General features: G+C 43.9%; 1 protein-coding gene across 1 annotated transcript in view; it reads left to right on the plus strand.

Annotated features, from left to right (window-relative positions):
• The window catches only part of LOC138669955 (angiopoietin-2-like), a 186,464-nt gene that overhangs the window by 88,955 nt on the left and 74,615 nt on the right, over positions 1-22,894 (plus strand). The window contains exons 3-4 of the mRNA XM_069756859.1: positions 1,874-1,995; positions 22,246-22,478. Coding sequence (XP_069612960.1) covers positions 1,874-1,995; positions 22,246-22,478 — 355 coding nt within the window. The remainder of the gene's footprint in view (positions 1-1,873; positions 1,996-22,245; positions 22,479-22,894) is intronic.

The following is a 22,894-nucleotide window of genomic DNA, read 5'->3' on the forward strand; positions in this document are numbered from 1 at the left end:
TTTGCCTTTTCTTCTTGTTTTCTATTACTACTTTATAGACATTGTTTACCTTTATCAATAGTTATGAGAGTCTGGTTACATTCAGAACATTTTCATTTAATCCTAACATTAACATAAGTCCATCTTGTATATTATGTCTGCACTTCACTTATTCAGCTTTCCCTGCTTTTTAGTACTTACTACGTTGTCTGTTGTAAATTTGGAGATATTCTTATCATTCAAAATGAAACCTTCGGCATTGAATCAACCAATTTTCAACTTCAACACAGCTGCAGTATAGTGTTGCTTAATATAATTTTTTCATTAAAGCAACATTTTTTATTGCACTGGATTTTGTAGTCAATATATGTCAGTTTGCTGGAAATATACAGAACAATGTTTAATGTAGGAGACATGGAAACTGTTGTGAAGAGGCGACATTTTAAATATGAAATATCTTTTTTTTCTAGTAAATATCATCTGTGTCAAAGAACATATTGTCACTGATAAATCAATAACATATATTGGGTCTTATTCTTGCTATTAGTTATCACTAGAATCAACTTGGAATCTAGTTTTGGGCTCCACATTTTCAAAATGATATAGGGAAGTTAGAGTCAGTTCAAAGGTGAGCAACTAGATTATTACATGGGATGGAAGACGTCTCATATGGAAGGAGAGGCTGGAAAAGTTGTGCTTGGTCCTAGATAAAAGACTCCTCAAAAGTGATCTCATCATTTATGTATATAAAAACCTGTGTAATCAATACAAAGGACAGGCACATGATTTATTCCTCCCAAGAACCTTACAAAGGACCAGGGGACATTCACTGCGTATGGAGATAAGGCAGTTCCAGCATCTAAATAGGAAAGAGTTCTTTCCAGTTAGAGCAGTCAGACTATGGAATCTCCTACGACAAGAGGTAGTAAAGGCAGACACCACATCAGCATATTAAAAAGGGGGCTAGATGCTTTTCCCACCACCGCAAATGGCATTGTGGGTTATAAATAATCTGGTATTATGAGTTAAAGCAGACAAACCCTTATTAAGTAGAATCTCTTGTTGATCTAAGCTGACAGCAGTTAGTGGAAATAGAGAATGTTTTGCACTGGAGAACCAGACACGATCATTGATATGTATTGCTCACTAAAAAGAAGCTGAAGGTCTGATTAAAATATTTGTTGCTATTTTTTTCCACTCCTTGGACAAGATATTTGCTTTTGCAGTTTCCCCTTCAATCCAGGGGGCACAAACAGATTCCTCTCTCGGGTCGTTTACCTTTAACCTTCTATGATGCCGCCTAATTGTAACAAAACAATTGTCATAGAAATGTAAAAAAAAAGAAAATGCCCACAGAGAAGGTTAAAACAGTTATTACAGTGGCGGGAGAAAATGAGGGCTGCATTATTGAGTGCTGGTGCAGTAAAGAACTCATGGGAGCAACGTTTGTCACATACAATGCTCTGGACCTACACATTTTCAGAGAATAAAGAAGGTGATGGTATAATACCAAAGAAATGTGACAAGGACTGCTCCACAATGATTCCCGCTGCTCCAGGCGCTCTCACACTGCAGCTGTCCTGAGGTCTATAGAGTAGTTATTCATGGTAACCAGAAGATCTCTAGGAGAGCCAAACCAGCTGGTGACTTTTCCCCCAAAGGTTGATGTCTAGATAAAAGGATTTTTACCTCACTGAATCATTGTTGATTGTTCTTCCCTCTGTGCCCAATTTTTGTGTTCTATTCTCCAAATCTTTCAAGAAAATATGATTGGCCCTTGGTTTTAGTGCCACTTATTTAGTACATCTATGGTGACGACTTGCAAAGAGGATACAGTTCTGTACATAAAACAATCTTGATTTTAATTATGTTTATTTATGTGTCTAAACAACAGGTCCTTAACCAGACAAATAGACTAGAAATCCAATTACTAGAAAATTCCATCTCCACCAACAAAGTAGAGAAAGCATTGCTATTACAGAGTCATGAAATCAGTAACTTACGTGAAAAGAACAGGTAAGAATCTATGGTCACAAGATTATATTTATTATGTAAGTATGAAATATATATCTTTTAATTACAAACAACTTTACATTTTACCTCTTATTACATTTTAGTTTCATAATTATAATCAATGTCTAGGGTTATGAATTTGAACGCTTCTCTCTGTTTCTATGGTTGGCGTCTCTTTTCAATGAGCCACAGCAGATACACCTTTTCTTTGGGTGTTTTAGTTCTATTATCTATTTTCCTGTCAGTTTTGGGTAACAGATGTTTTTTGTTTACTCTGAATGTCTGCCTTATCACCTTTCGGGTGCAGCTTTACATACCTTCCCTTGCTAGTGTTTCCTGCTGGTGATAGTCTTTATTGAATTCATTCACTTTGCTGTAGTTTAAATTGGTTGGAGTTGTTTCTTGTGTGATTCCTTTATTCCTTAGGGAATTGCTACTCTAGCGATACTAGGAGCAGCTAAGGATGTACAGGGCAAGACACCATCGAGGGGGAAGGCACCATAGTGCTATCTTAGACAGACCAGGGTCAGAGAACGGCTTTTCCTAGCCTGAAAGGGGTCCTGTCAGGTTCAGGTATTTGTCTCCCCGGTTTGTACGCAACCTGTGTGAATGTGCTTTAGCAGTCATCATAACGCTTTGTTACGGGATACTCTTGCAGTCTATCGGAGGTGGTGGGTCTCCTGCATAAGGAGAGCAGAACTTACAAGCCCTGTGCTATACCACTTGCAATTATTGCTCTCAAGTTGGACAAATCACTGAATATGGACAGCTTCAGTCCCCCTTCACTCCTCTGATGGTGAAGAGGCAAAGCCAACTCTGCTTTCGGCATGGGACAGTGTGCAGTTCAGGCTAGTGGTGCAGCCATGCCGCTGATCCAAACTGTCAAGCATTAGGAGGAACACCATCCCCTGTATGCAGAAAACTGGGACATAGGATATTGGTTCGCTCGTGAAGATAGTAGATGAGACACCTATTTAGTATTTTTGACAAAAATCATATGCTATATAGACATCAATCAAGGATGGGCAATAAATTATGGTCTAATTATTATCTTAATAATTCTATTTTGCTAAGTACTGTATATCCACATTAAAAATGGCCTACTGCATCTAAACTACTGCATATACCCCATACATATTTCACCATTGTTTGTAGATACAGGTGCTTCTCACAAAACTAGAATATCATCAAAAAGTTAATTTATTTCAGTTCTTCAATACAAAAAGTGAAACTCATATATTAGATAGACAGTAAAACAGATACACTAGACCTCAAGCAGCTTGGATTGTGGCCTCTCCACTCTTCCTCCAGAATCTGGGACCTTGATTTCCAAAATCTAGTGTGAAGTTTCCACAATCAATGATGGTTTGGGGTGCCATCTTATCTGCTGGTGTAGATCCACTGTGTTTTATCAAGACCAAAGTCAGTGCAGCCGTCTAACAGAAAATTTTAGAACACTTCATGATTCCCTCTGCCGACAAGCTTTTTGGAGATGGAAATTTCATTCTCTAGCATGACATGGCACCTGTCCACACTGCCAAAAGTATCAATACCTGGTTTAAAAGCAACAAAATCATTGTGCTTGATTGGCCAGCAAACTTGCCTGACCTTTACCCCATAGAGAATCTGTGGGGTATTGTCAAGAGGAAGATGAAAGACACAAGACCCAACAATGCAGACAAGCTGATAGCTGATGGCTGCTATCAAAGCAACCTGGGCTTCCATACCACCTCAGCAGTGCCACAGGCTGATTGCCTCCATGCCACGCTGCATAAATGCAGAAATTGATGCCTAAGGAGCCCTAACCAAGTATTGAGTGCATTTACTGAACATTCATTTTAGTAGGCCAACATTCCGGATTTTAAAATCAATTTTTCAAGCTGGTGTTATAAAGTATTCTAATTTACTAAGATAATGATTGAGTTTTCATTGGTTGTAAGCCATAATCCTCAACATTAACAGAAATAAACACTTGAAATAGATCACTCTGTTTGTAATGACTCTATATAATATATGCGTTTCACTTTTTGTATGGAAGAACTGAAATAAATTACCTTGTAGATGATATTCTAATTTTGTAAGAAGCACCTGTACATCAGAAGAAACTGTTCACATTATATTTTTCAATCTATTCAAGAATAAAGAACAATGCTAATGGTTATTATTAGAGATGAGCGAACTTGTTCGGAAAATGTTTGCCAATCTCAAATTCGGCACGAACGTAGCACATTCAGATTCGTGTTTGGATTCCATAGCTTTTCCCTTAAAAACCGACAAAATTCGTCCAAAGTTCGGTAAATCATCGATTTCACTAAGGGCTCTTTTAGACATCAGTGTTTCCGGTAACAGCACAGGCGGCATAACATCATACACACGTGCACCATGATGACACATGGAAGATATCCGGCGCCTGGGAATCATTGGTACTGTTTACGCTATTGCCTGGTGCTCGGTGCTAAAGACAGCTTTCATCATTCTTTCCTGCTCATGCTGCGATCACACTAGCAGGGAGACAATGAGAGTTGTATTCAACTGTTTACAGTGAGACCTGGTGGTGGTTGATGGGACTACTACTCCCATCAGTCTACGCCTGCTGCCAATAATAACAGTGAGAGCAGGTGGAGGCTGATGAGAGTACCAGTCGCTGCCTGCACTATAATTAAATACATTTTTTTAAATGACGCGGGGCTTCCCTGTATTTTTGATAACCAGCCAGGCAAAATTGACAGCTGTGGGCTGCAACCCTCAGCTGTCAATTTGAGCAAGGCTGGTTATCAATAGTCGAGGGGCCTCCATGTTGTATTTTTTTATTATCTATATAAATAATATTAAAAAAACGGCATGGGGTCCCCCCATTTTTGACTACCATCCAAGCTAAAGCAGACAGTTGGTATTCTCAGGCTGGTAAGGGGTCATCATGGATATTGGCCCCTTCAGCCTAAAAATAACAGCCCGCAGCCACCCTGGAAGTCGCATCTACTAGATGCCTCTTCATTACTAATCCTACAGTTATGTGGTAAATAAACATTCTGACAAAATAAGGTCCTTTATTTGAAATATAAACAAAACAAAATTTTCTTTTTTTATTTAAAAATAACAAACATAGTTATACTCACCTAACGGCCATTCCATTGAAGCCCTCATCTCCTGTAATAAAATAAAAATAAATAAAAACCATATCCCTTAGCTGTTCATCCTTCTGTTCCATACCATAATCCATGCCTCAGTAGCTAGCAGTGACATTATCAAGGTTTCCACCAGTCACTGAAGCTGCGTTCCCAGACTGGCCCCTGAACTGCAGTGACCTCAGTGAGATCACCGCAAGCACAGTGAGAAAAAGACACACAGTGCAGTACTGAAGCTGACAGCTGAGGGTTACAGCCCACAGCTGTTAGTTTTGTCTGGCTGGTTATCAAAAATACATGGGAACCCACGTCAATTTTTTTATATTATTATATTGAAATTGATAGGCAATATAAATAAATATGATACTGTAAAGGGATGGGACTTCCTCCACAAAATTACTAAAACTTATAGTTATCAAAGAAGGAACTCTCCCTTCACCTCTATTAAGGTCCCATATTAACAATTAACGCTGAACTTGACTACCACAATATCACACAATAAAAACCCATAATTAACTGCCCGGATTACCCAAATCACACATGCCGTATCAGCCCTCCCAATCTATAGCTTACTATCCCTAATGCCTAAGAGGTTACAGATTATACTCAGCAATGTGGGTCCATCATCATTCCAGGAAGCAGGCAAAGCAAAAGAGACCAGAGCCACATGCTCTTGTCCCTTTTATGTGACCAGCTAAAAAAGGTGTGTCCAGCACCAGGTGTAGGGAATGAGGTCACAAGTCTATTGTCCACTGACAAAGGTACACCCCCTCAATAACCTGTCTTACCAGCTCATGGCAGACCTACTTTTTAATACAGCAGGTTGGAGGAGGGGGTTTCTGGGATCACATGTGGTACGATTATATCACTAAACACATCTCTATGTAAAGATAAAGATATACATTTTGGGGCACTTCCCTTCTACAATCCCCCTGTTGTCGAGAACACGACAATGAAATTTAAATGAAGTGTTGTGCTGGGATTGATTTGCCTACTCAAACCCAATTAGAACTTATGACACTTCAGGATGGAATGAAGCATAATTCTGCACTTAGGTACCAGCTCTTCCCTGCCGTTCACCATAACCCACATCTCTATCCACAGTGTACACCTTCTTCTTCTTTCTTGGTTCTTAATCAAAGTCTTATTGCTGTCAAATCAAAGTCTTTTGTTATCAAAGTATTTTTGCTATATCTTTTCTCTGTGGTCATGTCGTTACTAGGGATGAGCGATACCGTCCGATACTTGAAAGTATCAGTATCGGATAGTATTGGCCGATACCCGAAAAATATCGGATATCGCCGATACCGATATCCGATACCAATACAAGTCAATGGGACATCAAGTATCGGAATGTATCCTGATGGTTCCCAGGGTCTGAAGGAGAGGAAACTCTCCTTCAGGCCCTGGGATCCATAGGGAGGTGTAAAATAAAGAATTAAAATAAAAAATATTGATATGCTCACCTCTCCGGCGGCCCCTGGACATCACGCGGCTAACCGGCCGGCTTCAGGACCTGCGAATGACGTCGCGGCTTCTGATTGGTCGCGTGCCGCTCATGTGACCACCACGCGACCAATCACAAGCCGCGACGTCATCGAAAGCTATTACCGCGCTCATTTTTAAAAATGAGCGCCTTTAGGACCTGCGGAATGACGTCGCGGCTTCTGATTGGTCGCGTGCCGCCCATGTGACCGCCACGCGACCAATCAGAAGCCGCGACGTCATTCCTCGGGTCCTAAAGGCGCTCATTTTAAACAAAGAAGCCTGCCGGACGCCGGTGACTCGCGGTGATGTTCCAGGGGCCGCCGGAGAGGTGAATATAACAATATTTTTTATTTTAATTCTTTATTTTACACCTCCGATACCGATACCCGATACCACAAAAATATCGGATCTCGGTATCGGAATTCCGATACCGCAAGTATCGGCCGATACCCGATACTTGCGGTATCGGAATGCTCAACACTAGTCGTTACTGGTCTTCAGGTGTCAGCCTATCCCAATGTCATCTTAGTGGTCAGTATGTCTGTAATGATGAGACTGCTGGATGTCACAGGTTTTTTTTGTTTTTTTTTCTGGGCCTAGCGGACTCAAGCACTGGAAACGACTTGACTCAGGCACTTAAAACTAGAGTTGAGCGACTTTTACTTTTTTTCGGATCGAGTCGGGTTTCGCGAAACCCGACTTTGTCAAAAGTCGGGTCGGGTGAAATCAACCGATTATTGCGAAAAATCGAGGGCCGACTGAAACACGAAACCCAATGCAAGTCAATAAGAAAACAAAGTCGGCAGTGAGTGGAGGACATAAAAACACCTACAGTGCCCATTTTAATGCCAAAAACATCAATTCTTATTACTTAAGCTTGTCAATCTTAATTTACTTGACAATAATAGTTAGGCATTGAAAACTCGGGGTCATTTGGCTAAAGTTGTGGGGGGGTAGGGCTGGCTCAAGATTTTCGTGGGCCCAGGAAACGCAGAATACGTCATGGAGGTGGAGTAGGGAGAGGTACCGTAAGTATTTTAACTTTGCAAGTGCTGTGATCCTGAGCAAGCAGGGAGCGCCCACTCATTGGCACTGGCACAGGGCCCCTCATAGTACGGCGGTCTGTTTGACGGCGGGTGGCGCCTCCCACTGGCAGAGACACATTTGCGTACTATGAGGGGCCCTGTGCCAATGATGTCGCCAATGAGTATGCCCCCCCACCTGATGAAGGAACCTGCACTTTCATCTGCACCTTCCTCTTTGTCCCCGTGTAAGGTGGTATAGTATGCGGGAAGGGGAACCTGACTTTCAGCAGGGTCAGATTCTGGCTGTGTAGAGTGCAAGGGGAATGTAGTGGTCTGGGTCAATGTACCAGCAGACTCATCTAGCAGTGGCTGGGCAATGGGCAGGATGAGAAGGAAACACAGATATAGGCCCAAATAATAAAGTAGGCTAAATGCAATTCAAAATTGGTACCAGGACTAAAGAGGCGGCATTGCTTTGTTCAGTGGAGGACAACTGTAATGAGCGGCAGACACAGTTAGTAGGCCCAAATAATAAAATAGGCTAAATGCAGTTCAAAATTGGTAACAGGACTAAAGAGGCGGCATTGCTTTGTTCAGTGGAGGACAACTGTAATGAGCGACAGACACAGTTAGTAGGCCCAAATAATAAAATAGGCTAAATGCAGTTCAAAATTGGTAACAGGACTAAACAGGCGGCATTGCTTTGTTCAGTGGAGGACAACTGTAATGAGTGGCAGACTGTTATGATAGGCAATTCAGTAACACAATGTACATAGCGATCAGAGCACATACAGTGATCTGACAATAACCCAAAATAATAGAATGAGCTCTGAGACGTGGAAACTCTGTAGACCGCAATTCTTGATCCTCTCCAAACACAACTAGAGGCAGCTGTGGATTGCGCCTAACGCTCCCTATGCAACTCGGCACAGCCTGAGAAACTAACTAGCCTGAAGATAGAAAAATAAGCCTACCTTGCCTCAGAGAAATACCCCAAAGGAAAAGGCAGCCCCCCACATATAATGACTGTGAGTAAGATGAAAAGACAAACGTAGGGATGAAATAGATTCAGCAAAGTGAGGCCCGATATTCTAGACAGAACGAGGATAGGAAAGATAACTTTGCGGTCTACACAAAACCCTAAAGAAAACCACGCAAAGGGGGCAAAAAGACCCTCCGTACCGAACTAACGGCACGGAGGTACACCCTTTGCGTCCCAGAGCTTCCAGCAAAACAAATAGACAAGCTGGACAGAAAAAATAGCAACAAATAGCAAATAAGCACTTAGCTATGCAGAGCAGCAGGTCACAGGAATGATCCAGAGAAACACAAGTCCAACACTGGAACATTGACAGGAAGCATGGATCAAAGCATCAGGTGGAGTTAAGTAGAGAAGCAGCTAACGACCTCACCAGATCACCTGAGGGAGGAAACTCAGAAGCTGCAGTACCACTTTCCTCCACAAACGGAAGCTCCCAGAGAGAATCAGCCGAAGTACCACTTGTGACCACAGGAGTGAACTCTGCCACAGAATTCACAACAGTACCCCCCCCTTGAGGAGGGGTCACCGAACCCCCACCAGAGCCCCCAGGCCGACCAGGATGAGCCACATGAAAGGCACGAACAAGATCGGGAGCATGGACATCAGAGGCAAAAACCCAGGAATTATCTTCCTGAGCATAACCCTTCCATTTAACCAGATACTGGACTTTCCGTCTTGAAACACGAGAATCCAACATCTTCTCCACAATATACTCCAATTCCCCCTCCACCAAAACCGGGGCAGGAGGCTCAACAGATGGGACCATAGGTGCCACGTATCTCCGCAACAATGACCTATGGAATACGTTATGTATGGAAAAAGAATCTGGAAGGGTCAGACGAAAAGACACAGGATTAAGAACCTCAGAAATCCTATACGGACCAATAAAACGAGGTTTAAACTTAGGAGAGGAAACCTTCATAGGAATATGACGAGAAGATAACCAAACCAGATCCCCAACACGAAGTCGGGGACCCACACGGCGTCTGCGATTAGCGAAAAGTTGAGCCTTCTCCTGGGACAAGGTCAAATTGTCCACTACCTGAGTCCAAATCTGCTGCAACCAGTCCACCACAGTATCCACACCAGGACAGTCCGAAGACTCAACCTGTCCTGAAGAGAAACGAGGATGGAACCCAGAATTGAAGAAAAACGGCGAAACCAAGGTAGCCGAGCTGGCCCGATTATTAAGGGCGAACTCAGCCAAAGGCAAAAAGGACACCAAGTCATCCTGATCAGCAGAAACAAAGCATCTCAGATATGTTTCCAAGGTCTGATTGGTTCGTTCGGTCTGGCCATTAGTCTGAGGATGGAAAGCCGAGGAAAAACACAAGTCAATGCCCATCCTACCACAAAAGGCTCGCCAAAACCTCGAAACAAACTGGGAACCTCTGTCAGAAACAATATTCTCTGGAATGCCATGCAAACGAACCACATGCTGGAAGAACAAAGGCACCAAATCAGAAGAGGAAGGCAATTTAGACAAGAGTACCAGATGGACCATCTTAGAAAAGCGATCACAGACCACCCAAATGACTGACATCTTTTGAGAAACGGGAAGGTCAGAAATAAAACCCATAGAGATATGTGTCCAAGGCCTCTTCGGGACCGGCAAGGGCAAAAGCAACCCACTGGTACGAGAACAGCAGGGCTTAGCCCGAGCACAAATCCCACTGGACTGCACAAAAGTACGCACATCCCGCGACAGAGAGGGCCACCAAAAGGATCTAGCCACTAACTCTCTGGTACCAAAGATTCCAGGATGACCAGCCAACACCGAACAATGAAGTTCAGAGATAACTCTATTCGTCCACCTATCAGGGACAAACAGTTTCTCCGCTGGGCAACGATCAGGTTTATTAGCCTGAAATTTTTGCAGCACCCGCCGCAAATCAGGGGAGATGGCAGACACAATTACTCCTTCCTTGAGGATACCCGCCGGCTCAGATAAACCCGGAGAGTCGGGCACAAAACTCCTAGACAGAGCATCCGCCTTCACAGTTTTAGAGCCCGGAAGGTACGAAATCACAAAGTCAAAACGGGCAAAAAACAACGACCAACGAGCTTGTCTAGGATTCAAGCGCTTGGCAGACTCGAGATAAGTCAAGTTCTTATGATCAGTCAATACCACCACGCGATGCTTAGCTCCTTCAAGCCAATGACGCCACTCCTCGAATGCCCACTTCATGGCCAGCAACTCTCGGTTGCCCACATCATAATTTCGCTCAGCAGGCGAAAACTTCCTGGAAAAGAAAGCGCATGGTTTCATCACTGAGCAACCAGAACCTCTCTGTGACAAAACAGCCCCTGCTCCAATCTCAGAAGCATCAACCTTCACCTGGAACGGAAGAGAAACATCTGGTTGACAAAACACAGGGGTAGAAGAAAAACGACGCTTCAACTCTTGAAAAGCTTCCACAGCAGCAGAAGACCAATTGACCAAATCAGCACCCTTCTTGGTCAAATCGGTTTGGCAACACTAGAAAAATTGCAGATGAAGCGACGATAAAAATTAGCAAAGCCCAGGAACTTTTGCAGACTTTTCAGAGATGTCGGCTGAGTCCAATCATGGATGGCTTGGACCTTAACCGGATCCATCTCGATAGTAGAAGGGGAAAAGATGAACCCCAAAAATGAAACCTTCTGCACACCAAAGAGACACTTTGATCCCTTCACAAACAAAGAATTAGCACGCAGGACCTGAAAAACCATTCTGACCTGCTTCACATGAGACTCCCAATCATCCGAGAAGATCAAAATGTCATCCAAGTACACAATCAGGAATTTATCCAGGTACTCACGGAAGATGTCATGCATAAAGGATTGAAACACTGATGGAGCATTGGCAAGTCCGAACGGCATCACTAGATACTCAAAATGACCCTCGGGCGTATTAAATGCAGTTTTCCATTCATCGCCTTGCCTGATTCTCACCAGATTATACGCACCACGAAGATCTATCTTAGTGAACCAACTAGCCCCCTTAATCCGAGCAAACAAATCAGATAACAATGGCAAGGGGTACTGAAATTTAACAGTGATCTTATTAAGAAGGCGGTAATCTATACACGGTCTCAGCGAACCATCCTTCTTGGCCACAAAAAAGAACCCTGCTCCCAATGGCGACGACGACGGGCGAATATGCCCCTTCTCCAGGGATTCCTTCACATAACTGCGCATAGCGGTGCGCTCAGGCACGGATAAATTAAACAGTCGACCTTTTGGGAATTTACTACCAGGAATCAAATTGATAGCACAATCACAATCCCTATGCGGAGGCAGGACATCGGACTTGGGCTCATCAAATACATCCCGGTAATCAGACAAGAACTCTGGAACCTCAGAGGGGGGGGATGACGAAATTGACAGAAATGGAACATCACCATGTACCCCCTGACAACCCCAGCTGGACACCAACATGGAATTCCAATCCAATACTGGATTATGGGCTTGTAGCCATGGCAACCCCAACACGACCACATCATGCAGATTATGCAACACCAGAAAGCGAATAACCTCCTGATGTGCAGGAGCCATGCACATGGTCAGCTGGGTCCAGTATTGAGGCTTATTCTTGGCCAAAGGTGTAGCATCAATTCCTCTCAATGGAATAGGACACTGCAAGGGCTCCAATAAAAACCCACAACGTTTAGCATAATCCAAGTCCATCAAATTCAGGGCAGCGCCCGAATCCACAAACGCCATGACAGAATACGACGACAAGGAGCATATCAAGGTAACGGACAGAAGAAATTTTGACTGTACAGTACCAATGGCGGCAGACCTAGCGAACCGCTTAGTGCGCTTAGGACAATCAGAGATAGCATGAGTGGAATCACCACAGTAGAAACACAGCCCATTCAGACGTCTGTGTTCTTGCCGTTCAACTCTGGTCATAGTCCTATCGCACTGCATAGGCTCAGGTTTAATCTCAGGTAATACCGCCAAATGGTACACAGATTTACGCTCACGCAAGCGTCGACCGATCTGAATGGCCAAAGACATAGACTCATTCAAACCAGCGGGCATAGGAAATCCCACCATGACATCCTTAATGGCTTCAGAGAGACCCTTTCTGAAAATGGCTGCAAGCGCAGATTCATTCCATTGAGTGAGCACGGACCATTTTCTAAATTTCTGGCAATATAGCTCTATCTCATCCTGAGCCTGACAAAGAGCCAGCAAATTTTTTTCTGCCTGATCTACTGAATTAGGCTTATCGTACAGCAATCCAAGCGCCAGGAAAAACGCATCGATATCACTCAATGCAGGATCTCCTGACGCAAGAGAAAATGCCCAGTCCTGAGGGTCGCCACGCAAAAAAGAAATGACGATCCTAACCTGTTGCGCTGGGTCACCAGAGGAGCGAGGTTTCAAAGCCAGAAACAGTTTACAACTATTCTTGAAACTCAGAACCGAGAATTCCTATTCCAGATTTGTTTTTTGGAGATAGAACTAAATTTCTAACAAAGAATTCTGAACCACAAAATTTTGAATATCTTGAACTCTTGCCGTGAGCTGATCTACACATGAAGACAGACCTTTAATGTCCATTGTAACACCTGTGTCCTGAACCACCCAAATGTCTAGGGGAAAAAAAAGACAAATCACAGTGCAAAGGAAAAAAAATGGTCTCAGAACTTCTTTTTTCCCTCTATTGAGAATCATTAGTACTTTTGGCTTCCTGTACTGTTATGATAGGCAATTCAGTAACACAATGTACATAGCGATCAGAGCACATACAGTGATCTGACAATAACCCAAAATAATAGAACGAGCTCTGAGACGTGGAAACTCTGTAGACCGCAATTCCTGATCCTCTCCAAACACAACTAGAGGCAGCTGTGGATTGCGCCTAACGCTCCCTATGCAACTCGGCACAGCCTGAGAAACTAACTAGCCTGAAGATAGAAAAATAAGCCTACCTTGCCTCAGAGAAATACCCCAAAGGAAAAGGCAGCCCCCCACATATAATGACTGTGAGTAAGATGAAAATAGAAACGTAGGGATGAAATAGATTCAGCAAAGTGAGGCCCGATATTCTAGACAGAACGAGGATAGGAAAGATAACTTTGTGGTCTACACAAAACCCTAAAGAAAACCATGCAAAGGGGGCAAAAAGACCCTCCGTACCGAACTAACGGCACGGAGGTACACCCTTTGCGTCCCAGAGCTTCCAGCAAAACAAATAGACAAGCTGGACAGAAAAAATAGCAACAAATAGCAAATAAGCACTTAGCTATGCAGAGCAGCAGGCCACAGGAATGATCCAGAGAAACACAAGTCCAACACTGGAACATTGACAGGAAGCATGGATCAAAGCATCAGGTGGAGTTAAGTAGAGAAGCAGCTAACGACCTCACCAGATCACCTGAGGGAGGAAACTCAGAAGCTGCAGTACCACTTTCCTCCACAAACGGAAGCTCCCAGAGAGAATCAGCCGAAGTACCACTTGTGACCACAGGAGTGAACTCTGCCACAGAATTCACAACAGCAGACACAGTTATTAGGCCCAAATAATAAAGTAGGCTAAATGCAGTTCAAAATTGGTAACAGGATTAAACGGGCGCCATTGCTTTGTTCAGTGGAGGACAACTGTAATGAGTGGCAGACACAGTTAGTAGGCCCAAATAATAAAGTAGGCTAAATGTCTGCCCAAAAATTGTTAATAAATAAACAGGTGGCATAGCTTGGTACAGGGGTGGACTCCTCTGCTGAGTAGCAGACAGTGGTAGTAGGCGCAAAGTATTAACTGGTCTAAATGGAGGCCAGGGCCCCTGTATATTTTAACTATCATCTATCATTTCAACAAATTTGTATTGGCAGTGCCATTGAAGGATTTAACAGCACAGACTACACAGTGGTGGAGCAGGGAGAGGTAAGTATTGCAAGTGGTAGAACACTGTTTGAGCCAGGGGGGGAACACTCTCTCATGGGCGGCGGTACTGGCACAGGGCCCCTCATATTACGACAGTGTGCCTGACGTTGGTTGTGCACCACCACCGTCAGAGACACTTCATTGTACTATGAGGGACCCTGTGCCAGTGCCATCGCCCAAGATTGGGCCCACCCACCTGTCCAGGCAAACGGCACTGGCATGGGTGTTTGCGCCAGGTGGCGACCACGGCCCTGTGGGGGGAGTCAGCCCATTTAGGGAGGTATAAAAATGGCCTATGGTGGACATTCAGCAGCTGCAAATGGAGGAATTGGAGAAGTCAGTAAGAGGAGGCCAAAAGCAAGACATTTTTCCGGCAAGCTATGTGTCAGCAGGGGAAGGTGGGGCAAAATAATTTCAAATCCATGATTGGTTCATTTTAATGAAGGTTACATCATCAACATTCTAGGTTGCCAGACATGTCCTTTTTTCGGTCAGTATTGAAGCAGCAGCACTGAAGACTCTTTCTGATAGCACGCTAGCAGCAGGGCAAGCGAGCTCCTGTAATGCATATTCTGCCAATTCAGGCCAGGTGTCTATTTTAGATGCCCAGTAATCAATGGGAATTCAAGGGGAATGACCTGAGAGGGAGAACATTGATAAGGGAGGAAAAGTAGTTTGTAACCATACTGGACAAATGCTGTCTCCTGTCACTTTGAATCGATGCAGCAGTACCTTTCGTGTCAGCGGTCATTGCGAAATCACTCCACAAACTGGTCATAAAATCCCTCTGTCCAACGCCACTTCGGATTTGTGCACCTCTAACACCTCTGCCATGTTGCCCCCTATGAAAACCATCACCGTGTGCTGGGAATGCCTGAACCAAACGGTCTTCAAGAGTTGCTTGTTTGGTAGCCAATATTTGCTCAAGGTTCTCATGTGACATGATATTTTGTAATTTTTCTTTATATCGTGGATCCAGGAGGCAGGCCAACCAGTAATCGTCATCGGTCATCATTTTGATAATGCAGGGGTCCCTTTTTAGGATACGCAAGGCATACTCAGCCATGTGGGCCAATGTTCCAGGTGTCAATTCACTGCTTGTAATGGGTTGAGGAGCATTTTCTTGCAAATCAACATCACTTGTGTCCCACAAAAAACATGTACCTGACCTTGCAACGCCACCAGTTTCTATTGCCCCATGAGAAGCATCTTCCTCCCATAAATATTTATCCCCATCATCCCTCTCCTCCTCCTCTTCATCTGCCACCTTGTCCAGGAGAGTTCCCTAAGCAGACATTGGCTGACTGTCATCAAGGCTTCCCTCTTCCTCGGCTGCAGACGCCAGCTCCTTAATGTGCATCAAACTTTACATCAACAGACGCATTAGTGGGATGCTCATGCTTATGATGGCGTCGTCTGCACTTACCAGCCGTGTGCATTCCTCAAAACACTGAAGGACTTGACAGAGGTCTTGTAGCTTTGACCACTGCACACCAGACAACTCCATGTCTGCCATCCAAGTGCCTGTCCGTATATGTGTATCCTCTCACAAATTAAATACAGCACGCCTCTGTTCGCACAGCCTTTGAACCATGTGAAGTGTGGAGTTCCACCTTGTTGCAACGTCGATTATTAGGCAGTGCTGGGGAAGATTCAGCGATCGCTGATGGTTCAGCATACAGCTGGAGTGTATGGGCGACTGGCGGATGTGCGAGCAAAGTCTTCACACCTTCAGGAGCAGGGCTGGTAACTCCGGATAATTTTTGAGGAAGCACTGCACCACCAGGTTCAAGGTGTGAGCCAGGCAAGGTATGTGTTTAAGTTCTGAAAGGGCTATGGCAGCCATAAAATTCCTTCCATTATCACTGACTACCTTGCCTGCCTCAAGATGTACACTGCCCAGCCATGACTGAGTTTCTTGCTGCAAGTACTCGGCCTGTACTTCCGCGGTGTGTCTGTTGTCGCCCAAACACTTCATTTGTAACATAGCCTGCTTACCACTAGCTGTTCGATAATGGGACACCTCGTTTGCAACACTGGCAGCTGCGGATGGAGTGGTCGTGCGACTGCACTCTGTGGATGAGCTTTCGCTTCTGGAGGAGGAGGAGGAGGAGAGGTGGCGAACGCCTACAGCCAACTGTTTCCTAGACCGTGGGCTAGGCAGAACTATTCCACTATGGCTGTCCCCTGTGGACTCTGCATCCACCACATTAACCCAGTGCGCCGTGATGGACACGTAACGTCCCTTGCCATGCCTGGTCGATGCATCTGTTGTGAGGTGCACCTTTCCACTGACTGATTGCCTCAGTGCATGGACAATGCGGTCTTTGACATGCTGGTGTAGGGCTGGCATTGCTTTTCTCGCAAAGATGTGTCAACTTTGTAGGTCATAGCGTTGTACTGCGTAGGCCATCAGGTCTTTGAAAGCTTCGCTTTCAACCAACTGGTAGGGCATCATCTCTAACGAGATTAGTATAGCAATGGGGGCGTTCAAACCCTGTGTATGCAGATGAGAGGATGAGTTCTTTCTTTTCCTAAGGAGAGTCTCTTGAAGGGTGAGCTGGACTGGAGAGCTGCATATGGTGGAACTAGTGGTGGTGATGGTGGACATGGCGGATTGAAAGAGGGTTGGTGATGGTATTCTTGATGTTGGCCTACATACAGTGTTTCCTACCAATAACCTTGTGATTCCCTGACTGCTTTGGCCTTGCAACGATACCTCCACATTTGCTGCTGGTGGTGTCCTAACCGGTGGGCTTACAGTGAGGGAAGCAATGTAGCGTTGCTGACTACCTTCATTATTAGCAGGAGCACCAACGGTACGAGACGTCTGGTAGTTGGTCCAGGCTTGCAAGTGCATGCTGATTAAATGTCTAAGCATGCACGTTGTATTTAAATTTTGAAGATTCTTCCCTCTGCTAAAGGTCTTTGAGCATTTCTTACAGATAACTTTTGACTGATCATTCGGATCTTGGTTAAAAAAATGCCACACTACACTCTTCCTACTATGGAATACCTTTTCAGGCATTGCACACTGTGCTACTTTCACTGGATGGCCACGCTGTCCTAAAACTGTTTTTGACAAACGTTTTTGGCCTGATACAGGCCTGCCAGATGACAGCTGCTGCGATGTAGATGGCTGCTGTGGATCATCCTCCTCCGCTTCTGAGCTACTGGCAGCGGCACCATCTTCCCCCAATGGCTGCCAATCTGGGTCAACAACTGGGTCATCTATCACCTCCTCTTCAATGTCATGTGCACCTTCCTCTGTATCACCGTGTAAGGTGCTATAGCGTTCGTGACGGGGCACCATAGTCTCAGCAGGGTCAGATTCTGGCTCAGTACACTGCAAGGGCAATGTAGTGATCTGAGTCAATGGAACAGCATAATAATCTAGCTGTAGCTGTGCATCAGTGTCCGATTCATCTTGTAATGGGCAGTAAACAATTTCTCTTTCTAACCCAGGCACAGTAAGTGTAAAGAGCTCCATGGAGTAACCTGTAGTGTCGCCTGACGCATCCTTCTCTTTTGGTTTGGGTGAAGGACACAAGGAAACGTCTTGTTCCTGACCGGGAGCATCCACTGACGACTCGCTGCTTTTATATTTGGAACTTTCTGAAGATGAGGCGAAAGAGCTAGAGGCTGAGTCAGCAAGGAAAGCCAAAACTTTTTCCTGCTGCTCCGGCCTTAAAAGCTGTTTTCCGAATCCCAGATAAGGGAGCCTTGTGTAGCCAGACAATGATGCTGGCTCAGCACCTACAGCCTTAGGTGCTATTGTGCTTTTGCCACTACCACCAGATGCACCACCACCATCAGTACCAGCTGGCAACCACCGCCCACGGGCTCTTCCACCAGACTTCCTCATTTTTTGGAAAATCTAACCAAAATAACAACCGTTATATGGTACTGTAAAACAAGGTAGAAGGTGTATATAAACTTGTTGAGAATTTAAATCTCCCTTTTTTTTGGGAGACTGAACCAAAACTCAGGCCCAGTGTATATAACAATATAATCTAAGTGGCAGAAAGTGGCTGGCTGACATACGACAAACTAACAGGACTGAAGTATATCCTCTTTGTGAGAATTAGAGTCTCCCTTTTTTTTGGGGAGACAAACAAAACTCAGGCCCAGTGTATATAACAATGTAATCTAAGTGGCAGAAAGTGGCTGGCTGACATACGACAAACTAACAGGACTGAAGTATATCCACTTTGTGAGAATTTGAATCTCACTTTTTTGGGGGGAGACTGAACCAAAACTCAGGCCCAGTGTATAAAACAACACAATGTAAGTGGCAGAAAGTGGGTGGAAGATATATGAAAAAATACAAGGACTGTAGTACAATTTCAATCTCTCTACAATGATCTCGGAAAAAGTATGGCAGCAATAAAAAGGACTGCTGCACACAAAAGTATGGACAAATAAACAAGATAACTGTGCAGAAAGGAGCAACAGGATTTTTGCTTTTAAAAAAGCAGTTGGTTTGCACAGCAGCGTGCAAACAGCAATGCTGATATCAGGGAGCCTTATAAGGCAGCCTAATAATCTACAGAGATGATGCACAAAAATATAGCCTCCACTGTCTCTGCAAAAAAAATGGTGGTGTTGGACAGTGGAAATCGCTACAGCACAAGCAGTTTGGGGGTTAATCTTCCCTCTCTAACTATATCCCTTCTTCTGATGAAGCTGCAGCAACCTCTCCCTATGCTAAGATCAGCAGAAGTAAGATGGCGGTCGGCGTGCACGCCCCTGTGACGCTGCTGAAAGCAAGCCAATCACTGTCATGCCCTTCTCTAAGATGGTGGGGACCGAGACCTATGTCATCACCTTGCCCACACTCTGCATCCTCCTTCATTGGCTGAAAAATGGCGCTTAAAGCGTTATACAAAACGCGACTTTTGCGCGCAGATTGCTGACCTCATGGCCGATCCCACACTAGGATTGGGTCGGGTTTCACAAAACCTGACTTTGCGGAAAGTCGGTGATTTTTGAATTTGTCCAATCCGTTTCGCTCAACCCTATATACGGATACTACAACTCTAATACAGTAATATCACTACAGTATACAGTGATATCCCAACAATATTACACAGTAATAACCCACAATATCCAGTAATATCACAACAATATCACCAAAGTGTCGCACAATAAAACCCACAATTAACTTCCCAGATTACCCAAATCACTCATGCCATATCAGCCCTCCTAATCTATAGCTTACTATCCCTAAGGCCTAAGAGGTTACAGATTACACTCAGCCATGTAGGTCCATCATCATTCCAGGAAGCAGGCAAAGCAAAAGAGATCAGAGCCACATGCTCTTGTCCCTTTTATGTGACCAGCTAAAAGAGGTGTGTCCATCCCCAGGTGTGGGGAAATAAGTCTATTGTCCACTGGCAAAGGTACATCCCCTCAATAACCTGTTTTACCAGCTCATGGCAGACCTACTTTGCAATACAGCAACCTGGAGGAGGGGGCTTCTGGGAACACTTGTGGGAGAATTATATCAATAAACACATCTCTATGTAAAGATATACATTTTGGGGCACTTCCCTTCTACAGATATAATATGAAATAAATATTATATGAATCTGCATAGATTGTTATCTATTCTATTTGCTTTTTCCTCCCATTGAATTCAATGGGGTTCGGGTATGTTCGTAAACATTGGGATGTTCATCAAGCCACATTGAACCATGAAAGGTTCTCTCATCTCTAGTTATTATACCTTGATGAGTATGTCTGACTCCACATAGTGAATTAGTTAACAACAGAACTGAGCAGAATGGACAATCTCCTGGGTGCAATTCTACCATTGAGATAAGCTTTTCAACTGTGTGCCATGGGTGTTCCATTAGGAGGGTAAATAATACTTAAGTATAGGTGCAGGCTGAACACGGACCGAGTCCAGTGACCGTAACCAAAAGGAGAGAACAGCTGAACTCAAAAAGTCTTTTTCAGTTGCTAAAAAAAAAACTTGTGTTTATTTCCTATACAAGAGATGTTCACCACAGACAAAAATAAGTGAAAACAAGGTAACGTTTCGACCCTGCACCTGGTCTTTGTTAAAACTCACTGCAAAAGTAAACATACAAAAATTAGTGTGCTGTACAAAATATACATGTGAGCATAACACAGAACAATCGTATAAGAAAAAATTAAAATCCAAAAAGCAATAGTCAAAAATCAACAATCCCTAAAGTCGTATCTACTTGAACACAATATATTGTTACAGCAATCAATGCATCTTTCAGATAATGTACAGGATACAAAAGAGTTGCTCAGGAAATTACGATAATCAGAAGCAGGAAATACTAAAGGTACCGTCACACTGGACGATATCGCTAGCGATCCGTGACGTTGCAGCGTCCTGGCTAGCGATATCGTCCAGTGTGACAGGCAGCAGCGATCAGGCCCCTGCTGTGATGTCGCTGGTCGAGGCAGAAAGTCCAGAACTTTGTTTCGTCGCTGGACGTCCCGCTGACATCTCTGAATCGGCGTGTGTGACACCGATTCAGCGATGTCTTTGCTGACAACCAGGGTAAACATCGGGTTACTAAGCGCAGGGCCGCGCTTAGTAACCCGATGTTTACCCTGGTTACCATCGTTAAAGTAAAAAAAACAACCACTACATACTTACCTACCGCTGTCTGTCCCCGGCGCTCTGCTTCTCTGCTCTGGCTGTGAGCGCCGGGCAGCCGGAAAGCAGAGCGGTGACGTCACCGCTCTGCTTTCCGGCCGCTGTGCTCACAGCCAGAGCAGAGAAGCCCAGCGCCGGGGACAGACAGCGGTAGGTAAGTATGTAGTGGTTGTTTTTTTTTACTTTAACGATGGTAACCAGGGTAAACATCGGGTTACTAAGCGCGGCCCTGCGCTTAGTAACCCGATGTTTACCCTGGTTACCGGGGACCTCGGGATCGTTGGTCGCTGGAGAGCTGTCTGTGTGACAGCTCTCCAGCGACCAAACAGCGACGCTGCAGCGATCCGGAACGTTGTCGGTATCGCTGCAGCGTCGCTTAGTGTGACGGTACCTTAAGTCTTTAGGTGCTGGAGGGTGTGGGGGCCACAAGTGTATGGGGGTTTATTATTTAGATTTAAATAATGCAACCAATTTTCCCCCATTTTATTTTTATTTATTTTTATTTTCATTTGTATCTTATTTTTTATTTTATTTTACTTTATTTCTTTCTCATTTTTTCACTTTTCCTACAATTTTACATAATGTCCCCCATTCCCCTTGCTCTCACCCCCTTATCCACATCTCATTTCTATTCTGTGTCTTGCTTTTATGCCCCTCACCATCAACCTACCACATTCTTATATGATTGTTCTGTGTTATGCTCACATGTATATTTTGTACAGCACACTAATTTTCGTATGTTTACTTTTGCAGTGAGGTTTGACAAAGACTCGGAGCAGGGTCGAAACGTTACCTTGTTACCTTATTTTCACTTATCTTTGTCTGTGGTGAACATCTCTTGCATATGAAATAAACACAAGTGTTTCTTTTTGCAACTGAAAAAGACCTTTTGAGTATGGGTGTTCCATTAGACACCTGTGCATACTTCATCCATCACAACTACCGGTCCTTTATGTAGTCAAATGACACACAACATAGTTATACCATTTACTAGTGAGTCTCAGAAAGACTTCTGTACAATATATCTATTCACAATACAATCTCTGTATTTTCAGTTTTCTAGAGAATAAAGTTTTGCAAATGGAGGAGAAACACCAAGAGGAAATAGAAGTCTTGAGAGCTGAGAAACTTCATGTAGATGAGTTACTTTCCAAGCAGAGTCAACTCATTGGTGAACTTGGAGAACAACTCAATGAAGCAATGCAGAACAACAGCATGCTGCAGAGACAGCAAGCATACATCATGGAGACTGTGGGACAACTTACCAACCTGGTTTCACAATACAACCGTTAGTAAAACAAATAATTTTTTTACAAAATATATCTGTACATTATCAGTATCACCTTATTTATTTAAAAAAAAGGGGTCATGCAGGATGCAGGCATTATATTGTCTGCATATCCGTTCGCAAAAGCTCATGAGCACCATGTGGAGTAAAATCAGACATTTGGTTATACATTACATGAATAGGACGTCTTTCTAAAGCGAAATATTCATTACCAAATAGCATTCATTATATTGTGAAACATTCTGTTATCCCGAATTTTAAAAATAATGGTCTAATCTTAGGATAGGTCATCAATATTTGGTCAGTGGAGACTCTTATCACCTTCCGCGATCTGGTGCAGTACAGTATATGAAAGGGCTGCAGGGTTCAGTGAATGTTGTATCCCCGCTTAATTACATTAAAATGAAGAGAACTGA

This window comes from Ranitomeya imitator, chromosome 3 (genome assembly GCF_032444005.1).
Source record: "Ranitomeya imitator isolate aRanImi1 chromosome 3, aRanImi1.pri, whole genome shotgun sequence".
Classification (NCBI taxonomy): Eukaryota; Metazoa; Chordata; class Amphibia; order Anura; family Dendrobatidae; genus Ranitomeya; species Ranitomeya imitator.